The 17,807-nt window shown below is 56.1% G+C and overlaps 5 protein-coding genes across 5 annotated transcripts; 3 read left to right on the top strand and 2 right to left on the bottom strand.

The window, feature by feature from the left end:
* Positions 1-364: 364 nt before the first annotated feature.
* Positions 365-2,081, bottom strand: N7498_010999 (cytochrome P450; the record flags this gene model as incomplete). The annotated part of the gene is made up of 4 exons (XM_058458055.1): positions 365-739; positions 797-1,119; positions 1,175-1,808; positions 1,863-2,081. 4 exons carry the CDS (start codon positions 2,079-2,081, stop codon positions 365-367), a joined length of 1,551 nt encoding a protein of 516 aa, XP_058304954.1.
* An 887-nt stretch (positions 2,082-2,968) lies between these two features.
* N7498_010998 (cation diffusion facilitator family transporter) lies at positions 2,969-4,663 on the top strand (the record flags this gene model as incomplete). The annotated part of the gene is made up of 4 exons (XM_058458054.1): positions 2,969-3,213; positions 3,262-3,312; positions 3,374-4,197; positions 4,263-4,663. 4 exons carry the CDS (start codon positions 2,969-2,971, stop codon positions 4,661-4,663), a joined length of 1,521 nt encoding a protein of 506 aa, XP_058304953.1.
* A 267-nt stretch (positions 4,664-4,930) lies between these two features.
* Positions 4,931-10,747, bottom strand: N7498_010997 (MYB DNA-binding domain protein; the record flags this gene model as incomplete). Its single annotated transcript, XM_058458053.1, has 1 exon — positions 4,931-10,747. One exon carries the CDS (start codon positions 10,745-10,747, stop codon positions 4,931-4,933), a length of 5,817 nt encoding a protein of 1,938 aa, XP_058304952.1.
* A 929-nt stretch (positions 10,748-11,676) lies between these two features.
* On the top strand, positions 11,677-12,848 carry N7498_010996 (deoxyhypusine synthase; the record flags this gene model as incomplete). Its single annotated transcript, XM_058458052.1, has 2 exons — positions 11,677-11,895; positions 11,958-12,848. 2 exons carry the CDS (start codon positions 11,677-11,679, stop codon positions 12,846-12,848), a joined length of 1,110 nt encoding a protein of 369 aa, XP_058304951.1.
* Positions 12,849-13,844: 996 nt separating this feature from the next.
* On the top strand, positions 13,845-17,653 carry N7498_010995 (putative MATH and UCH domain protein; the record flags this gene model as incomplete). Its single annotated transcript, XM_058458051.1, has 3 exons — positions 13,845-14,163; positions 14,229-16,307; positions 16,362-17,653. 3 exons carry the CDS (start codon positions 13,845-13,847, stop codon positions 17,651-17,653), a joined length of 3,690 nt encoding a protein of 1,229 aa, XP_058304950.1.
* Positions 17,654-17,807: the final 154 nt, after the last annotated feature.

Raw genomic sequence — 17,807 nt, 5'->3', positions numbered from 1 at the left:
GGGATGGGTACAACAGGGTTGGGGGAAGAGAAGGGAAGAAGAAATGCGGGGGGGAAACAACGCCCCGGAATTGGCACCGCGGTGGCGTCGCCGGGGGTTCGGTGTAAGCCATGAGTCCCGCGCATTTGGTTCATGTTCATGGCGACTACTCGCTTAACTACTCACACTTGGTGCTCTTTCTAGCTTGGATCTCCTGGCCACGCGTGATACTGAGAAATTTGACATTTTTCACATTTTTTGATCATCGGCTTTGACGCCTCCACGGCCCAACTACTAATCCGGTAGTATGTACAAAGATTCCATCAATTCCCTCGACCCGCTCTGACTTCACAAAAATGCATATCGTCAGAATCCGGTATCAAATTCACAGATCCTTGGTGCGTTCGTCACTTTCGGCAATCCACCGCTCCAATTTCTTCGAATCGCGCGCGACGAAGCCCACCTTGAACGGCTTAGGCTCCGTGGTCAGGCTCGTCGGGATGGCGTTGCACTCGATCGCATTCAGGATGGGCCGGTCACTAATTTCCTTTGCCGGGTGCATTTGGAACGCAGTGATCAAACGAAGAAACGCCGTGTAAAGCTCTCGATTCGCCAGGTGAGAACCTGCACACATGCGGGAGCCTGCACCATATGCATAGTGGGGAGTGCCAGACGCGTCTCCGAGGTCGAGGTAGCGCTCGGGAATAAACTTGGTCGCATCTTTGAAGTGGTCCTCGTCGTAGTCAGCAGCCCAGGCATTCTAGATGGAGTTAACTTCATACGGTCTTTGCGATTCGAAGGCGATCATAGAACTCACCATGAAAAAGGTCGTGCCGGCGGGGATGTTAGCTCCATTCCATTGGATATCCTTGGTGCTCTCGCGAGGCAGGCAGATGGGAATGACGGTCCAGAACCGCAGAACCTCCCTGACCAGGGCTGTCACGTAGGGCACCTTCTCCTCAACCAGACATTTCTCCCAAGCATCGTCATCCGGATAGACCTTCATGATCTCCTCGTAGGCCTTCTTCTGGATCCGCTGGCCATCTTCCGAGGCCAGATACGCGATGCCCATGATCAGGTTACCGGGGACGGTGTCCAGACCGGCCGACACCATCGTGAGACAGATCGACTTCACCTCAGCTGTCGGACTGGTCAGTCAATTTTACATCATGTGCCTTTCTTGGTGGACCCTTACCGTCGTTGAGCTTAGCCTCGGGGTCTTTGAGAATGTTGCCCGTGATACAGGGCTTGTCCGTGCCTTTGGCGATACGTTCTTTCAACATGTCCAGAAGGAAGGTCAGGTACTTGTCGCGACGAGCCCGGAATCCCTCGGCCTCGTTATTCATCTTGGGCAGGATACGCAGCAAAGGAATGTAATCCTGCCAGTTGTTGGACGTGCTGCGGAAATTGGACACGCCGCGCTCGACGTCACAGATTTCCTTCAGCAACCGGTCATCAACATTGCCTTCGATGCGGAAGCCGTAGTTGAGTGTCAGACTGGTGTTGAGGGCAAACCGCTGAAAGTACGCGGTCGGGTTCACGTCCAGGGTGCCGTTCTGGCTCTCCCGGTACAGTTCCTTGATGCTGGTGTTGGCCTCGAGGTCGATGATGGGCATATAGGACTGTGTCGCCGGTCGGTTCAAGGCCGTGGCCGCGGCCTTGCGACGTCGCTTGCAGGATTCATCCCACGGAGAAGTGCCGATGGTAAAGCCCTGGGAGCTGGAGACGACGCTGTGGAACGTGTGGAAGGTTGGTCGCGAGATCAGGGCCGACTGATCCTTAATCCACAGTTGACGCACCGAGTCGAAGCTGTTGGCAAACACGATGCGCTATCCGGAGTCCAGTCAGCCCACGTCCGTTTTATCCCATCGGGAGCATCTTACCTTATTTCCCATGCGCACCTGGAAGACAGGGCCGAACTTCTTCGCCCACTTGCCTGTGACCACCGCGTGTTGGTCTCTCAGCTGCAACAAGTTGCCGAAGAGGGGCACGCCGGGGATTTCCGGCAACCCCTTGATCTTGGGTACATCTGTACGGTTGAAGTAGCGGATGACAAAGTAGACGACCGTAACCACCGCCACGGCAAGTGTTTGGAGCGTCATGGCTATTACTTCACGACAAACATACACTGGAAGCCAAGGTTGGTTTTAAATATACTGACGGTGTTCACCGAACGGCGCTTTTCCGGCACAAGCATCATGCAGTGATTATTAACGTACATTTGAACCCCCCTCCTCTCAACTGGAGCCAGTCATGTTCAACATGAACGATATTCCGTAGCCGGCGATGATCCACCACGTCGCGGGGTCCGGCTCCACTGCGGATCTGCGGAACTGGCGCCCGCGACCCCAGGTGTGCCTCAGGATCCCAGAGCGCGGAATATCGCGGGGTAATCGCCGCTGCCCAAGGAGAAATTATAGTATGTATGGAAACAGTCAAGACTCGACGGGTGGCGCCCATTTGACTGGCGCTCACCCGACTGGCTCGGCGATTGGCACCGCGCGCTGCTACAGTGGTTTTATACTCATCGCCCCGTTCATCGAAGCCCCTTCGGCGTCGCATGGGATGCTCCACTTGCCCCTCCCCTTCCTCCCAGGCCCTCGACGTAATCATAGTCATCGTCGTTTGCAATCCTTTTCGTTGGCTCGAGAATGGTTCGCACCCGACTCGGGCTTCTTGTAAAGCTCGTCATACCGCTACAGCTCGGTGGGATAGGCCTCCAGTAGTACAGCTTAGGAAATATCGCAGGACTGAAAGGTAATGAGACAGCCATAAACTTAGGAAAGCTAGAAATCGAATGTCAACCGATCAGAATCGACGAAGCAAACAGACCCTCAATCGGGTTCGTCCAGATATCCCACCGTCGATGCCGCTCGACTTCCCCGTTGGCCTGACGAATCGGGCACCACGCGTCCCGTCGATGGAACCGCGTGCGACGAGGTTTCTAGGCTCTTGGTCTTCATGGCACCGGAGCATTGCGACGCACGCCATGGCCTCTCAATCATTTCTCCCTTTGTCGTCACCTCCGTCGCCCTGGCTCCTGCCACGCCGGCCGAGCTTGGATCCCGAACGCGAGATCCTGTCGACCAGAGGCCAACAGCGGATCCTGACTTTCCTGCCCAGTCGCGCGTCTTCCACCGCGTTGCACGACTTGGATGAAGGAACGGCCTCTCACCCGACTTTCCTCCGACGCGGATCCCTGTTGATTGGGCCGAGTAATCCCCGCTATGAATGGTGCGTGGCATGGCTGCCCCACGTCGCCCCATACTGATGCAAGTATAGGCAGCGATATTATCGACCGTCCGAGTCGCTGAAACACCTCCGTAAACCTGTGTATGTAAACCCGGCGCTTCTCCCGCCATGGAATCTCATCGCTAACCCTTGCATACGACAGACGGCAGTACTACGAGCGCAACAACTCGTTGATATCCCAATATCTCTACATTGATCGCCTCCTGGACTCGTCGCTGCCGCACAATCTCATCGACGACTACAATGAATGCCGTCATTTTGATGCCTCCGGCAACCGCAAACACCCGTCTCCTCCAGGCAGCCCACCGGAGTCCACCGACCAGCCCGACTCCAAGGCGGCCCGGATCAAGCGCACCCCTCACAACCTCTATCGCATTCCCGATGAAACGGCGCCGTTGCTCCAACGCGCCGACGACCTGGCTGCCAGTCACCTCGTGCCCGATGTCGAATCCCATGCGGGAATGTCTCCCGAGCAGGAGGAGCATCTCATCAACCTGGCCATCCGCATCAACTTCGTCGCCAATGTCGCGCTTCTGGGATCCAAGATAGCCATCATAGTACTTACTAGCTCCATGTCAATGCTGGCGGCCCTGGTTGACGGGGTTTTGGATTTTCTCAGCACGGTCATCGTTTGGGTCACGACGGTCATGATCCGCCGGCAAGACCGCAATAGCTATCCCATCAGTCGCCGACGTTTGGAGCCCTTGAGTGTCTTGGTCTTTTCGGTCATCATGGTCACTTCATTTTTCCAGGTGGCGTTGACCTCCTTCAACAGACTGACTGCCGACGATCACACTCTGGTCGAGCTCTCGCTTCCCTCCATGGGTCTCATGGCGGGCACCGTCCTGGTCAAGCTGTTTTGTTGGGTTTGGTGCCGCCTCATTCCTAGTCCTGGCGTCCAGGTGCTGGCTCAGGACGCAATGACCGACGTCGTCTTCAACACATTCAGTATCATCTTTCCACTCGGTATGTATTTCCCCTCGCTACTATCCCGCAAGGAACGCCGGCATGCTGATGACCGACAATCACAGTCGGCGCGTTCGCTCGTTTGTGGTACCTCGACCCAGTCGGTGGGTTGTTGCTCTCGGCGTACATCATGTGGAACTGGGGCTCGACTGCAAGCGAGTATATTCGTCGATTGACGGGAGCGGCAGCTTCACCGACGGACCATAACATATTGCTCTACATGACAATGCGCTTCTCTCAAGTCATTCGGAAGATCCAGGACCTCAAGGCCTACTACGCAGGGGACAAGCTCAACGTCGAAGTTGATTTGGTTGTCGACGAACACACCAGTCTACGCGACGCTCACGACGTCGGGGAGAGTTTGCAGTACATCCTCGAAAGCGTGCCCACTGTTGACCGTGCCTTTGTGCACTTGGATTATGATGAGTGGAATCTTCCAAGTCACATGAATCAGTTGGATCGTTAGTCCTTCTGTTGACTGCTGTATACTACTAGCACCTACTAGCATCACGGAAGTAATCAAACATGGATACATCAAGTCATTCATCTAATTGTACATTACAAAACAAGCCATAGTTCAACCCCGTGGAGATGTCGAGATCATGTATGAGATCCAAGAAGGACATCCCGCCCAATATACAGCGAACGCCTCCCACAACTAGTCAACTTCCAACCAATTGACACTATCGGACCATGAGAATTTTTCATCATCGCAACACATGATCATGAGGGCTTAACGAGGCTGTTGCGATGATGGATGCAACGGTCCCGGCAGTCCACCTTGTGCCGATCCTTGGCTGTAGACACGATGGTGCGTCGGCGTGGAGGCAGGCTCGCCCCGCGAGCCTGGTCCTGATGGCCGTTGAGGGGGCGGAATCGGGCCTGATGTCGACAATGGGGGCGGGGCGTAGCCCATGCTGCTGCCAGGCGGAAGCATGCCTGCTGGTGGAGTGTACGAGCGATCGAGACTTGCCAGAGATGGCATTGATCGACCACCCTGCGCCTGAGGAGGGGGAGTGCTATGTCCATACTGGGAAGGCCCGCCAGCTAGGCCGGCGGGTGTTGAGCGATGCGACTGATGTGATCCGCTGACCAAGGTTTGCACATGCTGCTGGTAACTTTGGTTATGCGCCTGTGCCGAAGCGGGAGTGGGTGGTGCAGCAGAAGCGTACGAGGACTGCGAGCCGGGCTGGCGGGATGGGAGGCCAAACAGGCTGGCCGAAGACTGAACAGGCGTTGTTTGTTCCTGTCGGGAGCCAAAAGCAACACTGCTGGGCCGCGGTGGGGGAGAGCCGGGGCGATACACTGACGGCTGAGAGGGCATATCACGAGACCCAGAGGCTGTAGGGGCCGGCTGCGAGAAGACATTAGGATAAGAGGAACGTTGGGACGCCGGTGGCGGCGTTGCGGCGGGAGAGGGGGCGGAGAGGTTGCTCAAGGAAGCTGACGGCTGCGGCGGAGCAGAAGCGTAGGGCGAGAAGGAGCTTTGAGTCAATGCACGGCCACTTGACTGCGGTGGCTGTGATTGTGGCGGCGGGCCAGCTTGCTGTGCCCGAGGGTCAAAACGTGCCATCCAGTCATTGTTCGCCGATGTCCCTGAACCGCCTGGAGGAAGTCCATAGCTCGAATATTCCGTATAACCACGTGAAGGTGTCGGATATTGGCTTTGTTGAGAGTAGCTAGATGACTTTGGCCCAGTACCTGCAATAAGCGTCTCGTCGGGGCGAGCAGGCCCAGCAGGTTGGTAGGCGGATCTCGATGCAGAGGAGCCAGAGACAGGGATAGGAGTCGCCTGTTCACTAGCAAACCGCTTCCGTGGCTGCGGATCCTCCGGTTCGTCGTTGAGTATGCTCATGATATTGGAGCGCTTCGCGGGAACTTGGCGAGAGGTTGGCTCGGGAACCGGAGTGGCACTCGTTCGAGGAGCATCCTTGACGGGGGACAAAACCGGTCGTGGTGATTGAGCAAGACCAACTGACTGACCGGGCAGTGGATAGTATTGTCTCTGAGCGAAGGGGTCACGGTGCACAGAAGAGATATCGAGCTCGGGCCGTGGGAGTTGTGTCGGTGATCCGGGGGCTTGAGTAAGACTCGGGTGACGTGAATGCGACGGAGGAAGAAAGGATGGCGGGGGTTGGGTAGACATGTAGGCCTGGGTGGATAGAGGATCCATGCGGGCCAAGTCTGGAGGCATAGACGCTCCAGGGTTGTGCCGTGACGAAATTTGCATTTCTTGAGCTCGAGGGTTCGGATGCGCCATCATTGAATCGCGTCGGTCATCAGTGAAGTACCCTAGACGCGGTCCCTGTATCCGATGGGCTGCCCCTGCCTGGGTGCGCATCGCGCGAGACGCATCCTCGCCGAGAGTAGAGGCCACAGTCGGCACTGAACCCACATTGGATGCTTGTGCAAGCGCCGGGTAGCGGTTGGAACTCCGCTCATTCTCGGACATTGGTCGCCCATGAAGAGGCATGGGCTGAGGTGACATGGCGAGGGGCTTGCCCTTGGAGGGGAACCTTGCCTCATCAACCTCGGTCATCAACTCGCCATGGGGAGCAAGAGGACGAGGAATAATGGCTGACGGTGTGGCCTCATACCGGCGTTTGGGTGCAACGCTGGGGACTGGTAAAGGACCAGTTGGCTCGCCGCGGGCTTTCTTTTCCTCTGCGATCAAAAGTGTGTCTTCGAAATCTTTCTGCCCCGAATCGAGCCGTCGCTGGTAGTAGTTTTTTACCTGTATTGAACGGGTTAGCATGGGAAAGACTGCAGAACGAGTGAGATAGGATAAACCTACCATGACCGTTGTCTTGGTTTTCATGAAGTTCGAAATACCCTCGAAGTCACGTCCAAAGTGTGCGAGCAACCGGGGGAAATCGCGTTGCTCCGGTACAGACCAGTAGCTTGTCGGTTGTAAAGACCCGTATCCAGTCTCCATCTGTTTGCCTGGCATGGTAGTTTCCGCCTCGGTCGATTCAAAGACATACATGCCCTCCTTGGCTCTCCCACGCGCTGTCCTGGAACGCGGCGTTTGTGGGTGAAGCTCCTTGTCGACGAGCTCTCGATCCTGAGGCATAATACTCTCTACCAGCCCATCCGCACCTATTTCCACCTGTGGCATGACAATAATGGGGGTGTTGCTTTGTGGTGTTGGTCCCTGGGATTTCTGCTCTGGCTGAGTAGTCCTCCCACGGCGTTGGCCTCGAGTCCCCGCCGTTCGACCACCGCGCCTGGACGCAGGTTTCTCAATGAGTTCGCCATCTTTACCCATTTGGCTTCGGCGTCCGGTGGCTGCACCTTCGGGTTCGTTGGAATCACCGAAGGTAGGCGCTGCTGCGCGTCGTGGACGGCCGGTATCGGTCACAGGAGCAGGCTCCTCCTCGCCATCAAAGTCTGGCTTGACCACACCCAAATCGGCGATAAGCGCATTGGATTTGGGACGGCTTGACTTTTGTTTTCCCCTTCCCCGGCGGCTCCACCGCTTGTTGAGCTTCGCCTTGTACTTGATCTCTTCCTTGGTGAGATAATAGTGGATGATGCACTGCTGGAAAGTCCGACCAGGCAAAGACTCTGCAATCTTACCCCATTTCTTAGGGTACGCCATGAAGGCATTAGTGAAGATCTCATGCTCTTCTTTCGTGAAATCATTTCGCGGCGGGACGAAACCAAAGACATCCAAGGCATGGCGGGCTTCGACAATGTTGTTGACATCCTTGTAGATACGAGCAACCTCCTCCTCACGCTCTAACATGTCTGGAATAATTGCCTCGCGGCTCAAGTCGGGCCTAGCAGTCGCCATTTTGGTTCTGCGACGTTCCAGCTCCTCCTGTGCAGAAATCTCAGAGGCTCTCAACGCGTTGAGAAAATCGAGCTCGCTGTTACCCTTGTATCGCCGTCCCTCGCGTCCTTCTGGGATCGGTGCCGGGGATACAGGGGCAGGAGGTGCAGGTGGCGATGCAGGGCCCGGAGTCATAGGCTTCTTGTCCTTGGAACGATCTAATTCCCAAACCGTCAACCTCCAGGGTTTGTAATATGACATGTATTCATCCCGGAGCGCGGCGTTCTTCTTTGCAATCGCCTTTTTCTTCTTGGAAAGTTCGCTGCAGAAGGTATTTTTGAGGTGCTCCTGAATGGATACATTTTCTTGACATACTTCCAAGTCGGATAAAGGCGTGGGAGGACCAGAGTTCAGGAAAGGAAGACTATCAATGGTGATTTCAGGATGTGACTCAACGGGTGAAACAACAGGCTCCAGATGGGGCTCGGGCTGCTCCGGCTTGAGGTACGGGTCGAAAGCGACCACACGCTCATTGCCTGAAGCATTGGAAACCTCTTCCTTCTCAACTGATGGAAGCGGAAGAAGATCCGGGGGTTGCTGTGCCTCTTCATGGGCGAGCATGCCAAGTAACTGAATTCGCATCAACAGAGAGACAATGGTAGGATCTTCCAAAGGGGGAGGTGGAATCTCTGCTCGAAGGAGCTGCATGTCTCTTTCGAAAATCTGCTTCCGCTCTTCGAGATATTCTTGGTTGAACACCACATTTTCTTCTTCCTCTTCGTCGCTCGATTGCCCAAAACCGGGAATCAAAGCAGAGTCATCTTTATCACCCTGTTCGGATTCTACACTCCTTTTTGTATCCACAGTAGGGACCGGTGCCGGACTGGTGCGAATCGGAAGCTTCATGGAAGGCGAACTCGGAGGAGTGGGCTTTTCGGCGTGATCAGTGGCCATATTGTGAGTGCCCTGGCCGTCTGCGCGGGTCGGTGAGTTTGGTCGGCCATTTTGGCGGGCCTTGTCATCCACTGGAAGAGAGTTATCGTACTCATCAGCTTCCCTTTTAGGCAGCAAAGTGGACACGGAAGGGGCAAAGCTGGAGCTGGGGCGAGTCCACGGCTTGCTACCTTTGTTCGGTCCCCGAGGTGAAGCGGCATACGCTCGCGGACCCGTCGGAATCGTCGATGATTGCATTCTCGGGGAGATGGAGGGTTCCTGGGATGAGGCTTGCAGCCCCGGTGGAGGCAGTCGCGCAAAGGTGGGAGACATGTTCATGGAGATCGGTTTCGTCAGTCTATGCGATTCGGTTGTGCCCGAGATAGAATCACGCTTCGCCATGGCCGCCGGAGCTGTTGGTGGAGATCGCTCGGAGAGGTGGCTGTATCCTTGGGCGGCACGAATTGGTCCCTCTTGCTGATGGCCGCTATCCGAGGAGTAGAAAGGAGGGTCTGGAGACCTTTCGACTCGTCCAGCTTTCGGGCCCGTCGGAGGCTGCACCGATAGGCGACGTGGTCCATATGTTCGATCTTTCTCGATTTGCGCGGAGGAGTCAGTGGTCGGGCGCCCTTCAGAGGGATCTTTGCTTGACGGCACAGCTGTTATCGGAGCAGCCACTGAGCCAAAAGCAGGAACCTGAGGAGCTGATGGAGGAGGTGAGTGTTGAGCAAGGGGTCCCAGATCCTTGGATGGTTCAGGGCGAAGAAGGGCAGGATCCGAGCGTTCGCTATCCCGTCGAGTTTCCATCCCGACTGTACCAGAGACGATCGATGCTTTTCGGAACTGGTCCAAGGGGGGCTGGTCTGGCAAGCGGCCCTGAATAGGAGGCCCTGCTGTGGGGGGCATAGCATTGGGGTTTGAGGAGGCGGTTGAGCTGATCGGACCACGACTAGAGGCCCGGCTTGGGGGACGTTCCCGCTTCCAGGGCTCTACAGGCCGGTCTCGGTCTTCACGATCGGGGCGCCGAGGATCCCAGTCATCCCGACGATCAAATCGTTCTCGTCGTTCTTGGTCACGATCCCGATCTCTCTCGCGGATATCCCGGTCTCGTTCTCGTTCGAGCAGACGATCGCGGTCTATCTCGCGGTCTCTGTCGCGATCAGGCATCCGATCTCGACCGCGATCTCGCCATGTATCGCGAGAACGACTCCGTCGTCGAAACGGGGGCTCCCGGTCATCCATGTAAGGTGGACGACCCCGGCCTCGCCCTCCTTCCCAGTCCCCGCGTGCACGTCCTCGCATGGAGCCACCGCGCGGATGGCCACCACTGGAGGGCGGGCCTTCAGGACCGCCTGATGATGCCGATAACAGACTATCACGAGAATTGCGTCGCATGCGAATCAGATCGAAGTCTCGTCCGGGAGGGTCTCTTAGGTCGCGGAAATCGCGTGTGGGGGAGCGTGAACGGCCGCGGCCGAAGCCCATTCGGGGCGCATCTCGAGGGTCGAAGTTACGGTCGCGGCGACTCCAGTCCCGGTCCATATCGCGGCGGAATGGGGGTGCATCGCGATTGTCTCGAAAATCGCGGTCGCGGTCACGGTCTCGCATGTCTCGGTCGCGGTCTCGATCTCTAAAATCACCACGACCATAGCCGCGTCCTCGACCGAAGCCACCTCGAGGAGAGTCAACAAGAGCACGGGGGCCACGCGGAGGCTCCCTGTCAAAAGAAGGACTCCCGTCGTCGGGGCCACGGGGACCGACAGGGGCACGGCGGTCCCCGAAGCGCGGCGGGGAGCGGTCGCGGGAGTTAAACCCGGACGAAGGGGGAAATCGAGACGACATTACCAGGTCATGCTCTGGGATGACCTGGAGCGGGTAAGTTGGAACGAGCTTTAGGGAATGAAGAATCCAATACCGATTGGGGGTGGGTTGCACGTGATCTTATATGCACGGGCCACGTGAAGATGGGTCCCTTAAATCGGGGAAGCAGACAAGGTTCACCGTAGCCTGTGAACTATGTAATACGATGTGGATAGTGGGATAGCGGCGATGGAGTAGATAGAAAACAAGCAGTGTGGCACGGAAAGGAAGGAAGGCTATCCGATCTCAAGAGAATCACGTGCGAGTGGGTGAATCGAACCTGATACAGAGGGAAGGGGCGACCCGGGTGCACGGAAACGGGTCTTGAAGATTCCCGATCGGGAAGGCCCGATGGATCGTCCATAGTGTCCCGAATACTATTTATGGTCTATGGTGAAAATGAAGAGTGTTGAGTTGATCACTACACAGGTGCCATGGTAGCTATTCTATTATGCTAAATACTTTCTTAGACCTGGTCAAGACCTTCACATTTCTTATGTTTTTCATTTTATCCTTATATTCCTCGACCTACTAGAACTCGGCGGGACTCGATCCTCCACGGTACTCGATAGCAAGACACAGCAAGCGAGAATCAACACCTACGTGGACACGTACATGGTAAGTTCATCGACTCAATTCTAATATGGAAAGTGCTTCAAGGCGTCTTTTCTGCCCGAGTTGCTCGATCGGAGCCGGTGTCGCCTCAGGTGTCAATGTGTGCCTGACGATAGCATTTTCCCCGCTTAAAAAAAATAGATACATATATATCGCCGACAGCCCCAACACAACCCCTCCATGAACTTCCATTGCTAAGGAAACGAGCCCGGCCGTGCCGTTCTCCCCAGTTTACTCACACTCTTTCTCCAATATTTTCTCCATCTATCTTTCCCTTCTCCATCCACTCATCCACAATGAGCTCCCAACCCGTCACCGCACCCCCCGCCTCCGCGACCGATTCAGTCCTCCTCGCCTCCGAGCCCATGCCCGAAGGAACTCGAGAAGTGTCCGGGGTGGATTTCGATCGGTTTCAGGGTCGAGACATCACGGTGGCCGAGCTGGTAGATGACCTGACCCATACAGGGTTCCAGGGAAGTGCCGTCGCCGAGGCTGCCCACATCATCAATGAGATGGTACGCTTGTGATCCGGTCAATTGAACGGGAATATGGGGAGACTAACCCAAGATGACTGTAGCGTGCTTTCCGCCACCCCGAAAGCGGCGAGAAAACCACCATTTTTCTTGGATACACATCCAATCTGATCTCCTCTGGTCTCCGAGACACCCTCCGCTATCTCGTCAAGCACAAACACGTGTCGGCCATTGTGACCACCGCGGGTGGTGTAGAGGAGGATCTCATCAAATGTCTGGCCCCAACCTACATGGGATCGTTCACGACCCCCGGTGCCGGGCTACGGGCCAAGGGTCTCAACCGCATTGGTAATCTGCTGGTGCCAAACAACAACTACTGCGCCTTCGAGGACTGGGTGGTCCCCATTCTGGATACAATGCTGGAGGAGCAAGAGGCGGCGAAACGGAAGGCGCGGGAGACGGGCGACGAGGAGGACGAGCTCCACTGGACGCCGAGTCGCATCACCGAACGCCTGGGTCGGGAGATCAACCACGAGGACTCGGTCCTCTACTGGGCGGCCCGGAATAACATCCCCGTCTTCTGCCCGGCTCTGACCGACGGATCATTGGGGGATATGCTCTACTTCCACACCTACAAATCGTCGCCGCAGCGGCTCCGGGTGGATATCGTGGACGACGTGCGACGCATCAACACCATGGCGGTGCGAGCGGCACGGGCCGGCATGATTATCTTGGGCGGCGGCGTGGTCAAGCACCATATCGCCAACGCGTGTCTCATGCGTAACGGGGCCGAGCACGCCGTGTATGTCAACACAGCGCAGGAGTTTGACGGCAGCGATGCGGGAGCCCGGCCCGACGAGGCCGTGAGCTGGGGCAAGATCAAAACGGACGCAAAGGCCGTCAAAGTGTATGCCGAGGCTACCGTAGCCTTCCCGCTGATTGTGGCAGCCTCGTTTGCGCGGGCAGCCCCGTCGCAGAACTTGACTCAGAACTGAAGGCGGTTGGACAGCCGACACTACGGCGATGCAGGGACCCGCGAGACACGACAATTGGCAACCAATCACGACACTCACGATTGACAGTCCACCGGCTTCCCCCGGGCTTGGTGGGCGTTAGAGATACGATATCCACACGCCGGGGGGAAGAGGGGCGGGCACCGATGCCCGAAGTATATCTCCCGAACATGCTTCCTCAGATATGCCTGGGTATCACTGAGGCCAGGAGTGCGTCCAACCCGGCCCCTTTTTTTTTTCTCCCCTTATTGCCTTTTGCCAGGGACACCGATTCCAGGGATAGCCGGGCAGTCGGGTACGTCGTGGCCAATCCCCACCGCGGAAGACCTAGGTGGCAAATGGGAAGTGGCAAGGAAAGGGTTTTCCTTCAAGAATGTGTTAAATAATCAGCCGAATTTAAGGTTAGGATCCGTTGGCTCCCCTGAGTGGAGTCCGGATCCACTGCACTATTGCCGATCAGGAGGAGACGACACCGCCAGTTCTGTACTCCGTAGAGCACGATAGAATGAATACCCGGGGGTGATGAGGAGGGGACGAAGATGGTCAAGTGTCCAAGAGGTCGATAGAACTTGCTTAGCACTGGAGCCCGGAATCGACAGGCAAAGTCGGACCGAGACCATCCACGAATCGGCTCCACTTCTGCCCCCGGACTTCGGCCTTCTTATCTTTCTCTGTCTCTGTCTCTGTCTCTTTCTTTTTCTGTTCGGTCCCCTTGACACTTTTTTCTTTCCTTCACCACCCTCTGTTCCCTCTTTCCTCCCCTCTTCGCTCTTTTATCCCCTCTTTCAATTCCCTCCTCCACTGCTCCCAATCTCTCGCTATATACTCTCTTTTGCCCCTTATCAGAAAAGGCTCTTCATCCTTATCTCTCCAGTGGATCGCGGTCTTGGCCCGAACTTTCTAGTTTGGTCTGATCTGCGCTCAACTGTGACCTTCAATTTGCCTCGTTCTGTTCGTCTTTCACTCGATAATTCGGCTATGGATCCCTCTCGGGACGCGGTGAATAACCGCCTGTCGGTCCCCGAGATGGAGGCCCACGACCTGGGGTCACCCAATTCGCCGTCGAACCTCCCAGACACCAATTCCACACCGATTCAATCTTTAGCTGATGCCTCTGAATCGTCCGATCCCGTTTTCCCCACACAACCTCGGGCTCCTACGCCACCCCTGACGGTCGAGCCTGGGGAGGAGATCGAACATGCGTACTGGGCCGAGTTTGAAGAGGACACAACCACCCCGGACGAGGCGGAGCTGAAGGATATCGATGGGGCCGATGCCGACTATAGTGCCTGTGATCGTGAGTGTTTGTTGAACTTGACGGGTGTTTCGAGAGGCGCCGGCCGGTTACTGACGCCGTGGCAGATTCGTACTGGGAAAACAATTTCTTTCGGGACCTGGACGACCCTGAGTATGCGCCTGGTGAGAAGGCCCGCGTGACCTGGACTATCAAGGGCGTTCGCGGTACGCCAGAGGCTCCCAACCGCGCCAAGGTTATGCGATCTCCGGCCGCCTACATTGGCGGTTACTGGTGGCGAATCAAGTTTTATCCTCGCGGCAACAACGTCGGCTCTCTGAGTATCTACATCGAATGCTCTCCGACTTTGCCCGCCCCGGACGATACCCTTCCAGAGACCGAGTTTACGGTTCGCCGAGGCACCTCGGATGCCAGCCTGAAAACCAGTATTCCCGATGTCAGCATGCAGACCCCAGCAACAAGCGATGCTGCCGCCTGGCAAGAACGTTTCAAGTCTCAATATCCCGCTGCAGCTTCGCCTCCTCAAACCGCACAGGATGCCTCTGCCAGCCCGTGGCGAGTGGCGGCACAGATCGGTGTCATCGTGTACAATCCCGAAGAGCCTCGGACGGGATGGATGCAGTCTTCGTGTCACCAGTTCAATCCTCACAACTTGGACTGGGGGTGGACTTATTTCCACGGTCCATGGGATCAGATTCACCAGCGTCGTCGTGGCCAACACCGTGCGCTGCTGAACAATGACACCCTTGCCTTCGATGCCTATATCCGCGTGATTGATGACCCGACCCGGTCTCTGTGGTGGCACCCAAGCGACGCCGAACCTACCTGGGATAGCCTGGCCTTGACTGGATATCGTCCCCTGGGCGATTCGGTGATCAACCATAGCGCAGAGGTTGCTGGCTTGGCTTCGTGGCTCCACATTGCCCCCTTCTGCAAGATCATCCAAAAAATCGACGTCCTTGAACACCTTTCCAATTGTGATGTCAAGCCCAAGCCCCTGTGTGATGCTCTCCAAAAGCTCCTGTGGCAGTTGCGCCGTCGTGACCATTCTCTCCAGTACGTTGACACCGATGGTATTACATCTACCTTGCGCAACCTGCGCGAGTTTTCGAGTGATGTCTCGGAGTTCTGGGAACGCCTTCGTCGGACACTGGAGATTGAACTCGCCGGCACCGGTGCCAGCAAGGAACTTGCCAAGCTTTTTGACAGCCCATCTCCAGGCTCCGGCTCCGCCAACACACTTCCCACAGACTTCAATTCTCGCATCTGTGTTCGAGCCGATGAGGTCAAGTCTACTGGCGAGGCTGTGACGGGATACTTGGGGAACAAGCCCGGCACTTGGACTCTTCCACCCATTCTCCATGTTGAACTTGGACGCCATACCTTGGACAAGGCGATGCGCTGGCAGTTGCAGTTCAACAAAGTGGATCTGGACGAGGAATTGGATCTGACGCCGTTCGTGGTCAACGGACAGGACGGCAAATATGTTCTTTATGGCTATGTCGTTCACCGTGGCCGTCGCACCTCTGGCAAGTTTTTCAGCATTCTTCGTCCGGCGGGTCCAGGAACCAAGTGGCTGGCATTCGACGATGGCAGTGACAACCGAGTGGAATGCTTGACCCAGAAGACTGCACTGGGCCCTCACCTTGGTCTCGATACTTCGCAGACTGTGGATCACAAGAAGGGTCATGATGTCCCGGTGGTGGCCATGTATGTCCGTAAAGACATGGTGTCGGAGCTTCTGCCCGGTCCCCAAGGACCGTGGGAAGTCTCGGAACCTTTGAAGCAGTATTATGAGACCGGCGTCTACCAACCTGCCCCAGAATCCCATGCGGTGCCGGTAAAGGATGACCTTCAGGTTGAAGTATACTCCACGACTGGGTACGATCAACTGAACAGCCTGTTTGACACCTACGATCTCATGTCCCTCTCCAAGGCAGCCAACGGTGTCATGTATATGACCCTGCCTCGTTCGTCTCGCATTGCTGAGCTTCGCAAGAAGATTTCCATGTGGAAGTCGGCGGGCGAGGAAGTCGTTGGACCCGAGCGCGTACGCCTCTGGCATATTGGACACACCCGTGCCCAATGCGGACCCACTCTTGCGTTTGATCTCATCTCGGACATGAACGTCCCATTGGATGTCTCTGGCGGCCCTCTGCGGTTCTGGATGGAGACGATCTCAGAAGGTTTGCGACAACCGACTTTGCTCGAAAGCTTTCAACTAACGTGTCAATTCACAGAGGACGCCAAATTCTTCGCCATTCCGGATCCGCCTTCATTGGCTGCGACTGAAGATAAGGCCGAAGAATCCATCGTGGAGCGGGCTAGCTCGAGCACCCCTGAACCACAATCATCTGTGGCCGATGGAGACGCCGTTGCCAGCTCATCGAGTGGTGTTCATGAGACCGCTGCAACGACAGCCGATGAGCCGAACGTTACCAGCAACGAGCCTTCTTCACCCATGCTGGCGACCTTGTCTCCCGAAAATGATGCCCTCGCGGAAGAAAGAGCTGAACATGATGCCGTTCTTGCTGTGGCTGCGGCCCATGACCGGCAGTTTACGAACAGCACCACTTCTGTTACTCCTGAGACAAGCTCCTCTGGTGCAGCTGCCACATCTACACCCGTCGAGAACCGCCCAGCAGAGCCTGTAACTGAAACCACTGCCGAGCCCGAAGTCACCCTGCCAGTCGGGCATGTGTATTATTTCATCCAGGTGTTCGACGCGGACAATCAAGTCCTCCGTACAGTGGGCTCATTTTTCTCCAAGCTCGAGGCGAACGTCAAGGCGTCCATTCGGAAGCATCTTCAGTGGCCCATCCGCCAAGACTTCCTAATGTGGAAACGAGTGGATGGCACCACCGTGACGACCGTGTCCCCGGCCGAGAACTTCCTAGATGTCGTCGTTCCCCATGGCTCTTGTATCATCGTTGGGGAAAAGCTGAGCAAAGAGAAGCGCTCCCAGCTCGGCATCTCCGGCCGGTTTTCGAGCCCCGATCGCCTGGTCCATTACCTGTGGGCTGAATCGCGCCACCACCCAATTCAAGGTTTCACCGGTACCAAAACCGTCGAGGCCACTTTCACCAGTGACTTCTACAGTGGAGACTTCCTGAAGGGCTATTACCACGGCCATGGTAAACATTTCTCGGGCACAGGAACCGTCTACGAGGGCGAATTTGTCTTTGGACGGCGCCATGGTTCAGGCAAGATGGAATATCCGACAGGTGACACCTATGACGGCGATTGGGTCGAGGATGTGCGCCATGGACAAGGCACTTACATCGAGAAGCAGACGGGCAACAAGTATGTCGGCGGCTACAAGGATGGCAAGCGACACGGCAAGGGCATCAGCTACTGGGAGGTGGCTGATGAGGAGACGGATCTCTGCCAGATCTGCTACTCCGAGGAGCAAAACGCGGTCTTCTGCGACTGTGGCCACGTCTGCTCATGCGTGACCTGCGCCAAGCAAGTGGATTTGTGCCCAATCTGTCGCAAGACCATTAAGAGTGTTATCAAGATTTACAGGACTTAGCATATGTTCGAAGCACTCTGGAGTTTTTTGGGCATTCTGGTTTTGATTTTGTTGGGTTTTCATGTGCACAAGGCCGTGGGGAAAGGGGCTCTGGCATGAGGTTTCTTATGGATATATTAGCGATTGGTATTTTCGGGAGTCGGGGAGTGATGTA

This window comes from Penicillium cinerascens (genome assembly GCF_028974065.1).
Source record: "Penicillium cinerascens strain IBT 15544 chromosome Unknown scaffold_4_segment0_segment1, whole genome shotgun sequence".
Lineage (NCBI taxonomy): Eukaryota > Fungi > Ascomycota > Eurotiomycetes > Eurotiales > Aspergillaceae > Penicillium > Penicillium cinerascens.
This window is presented reverse-complemented; position numbering and strand designations above follow the sequence as displayed.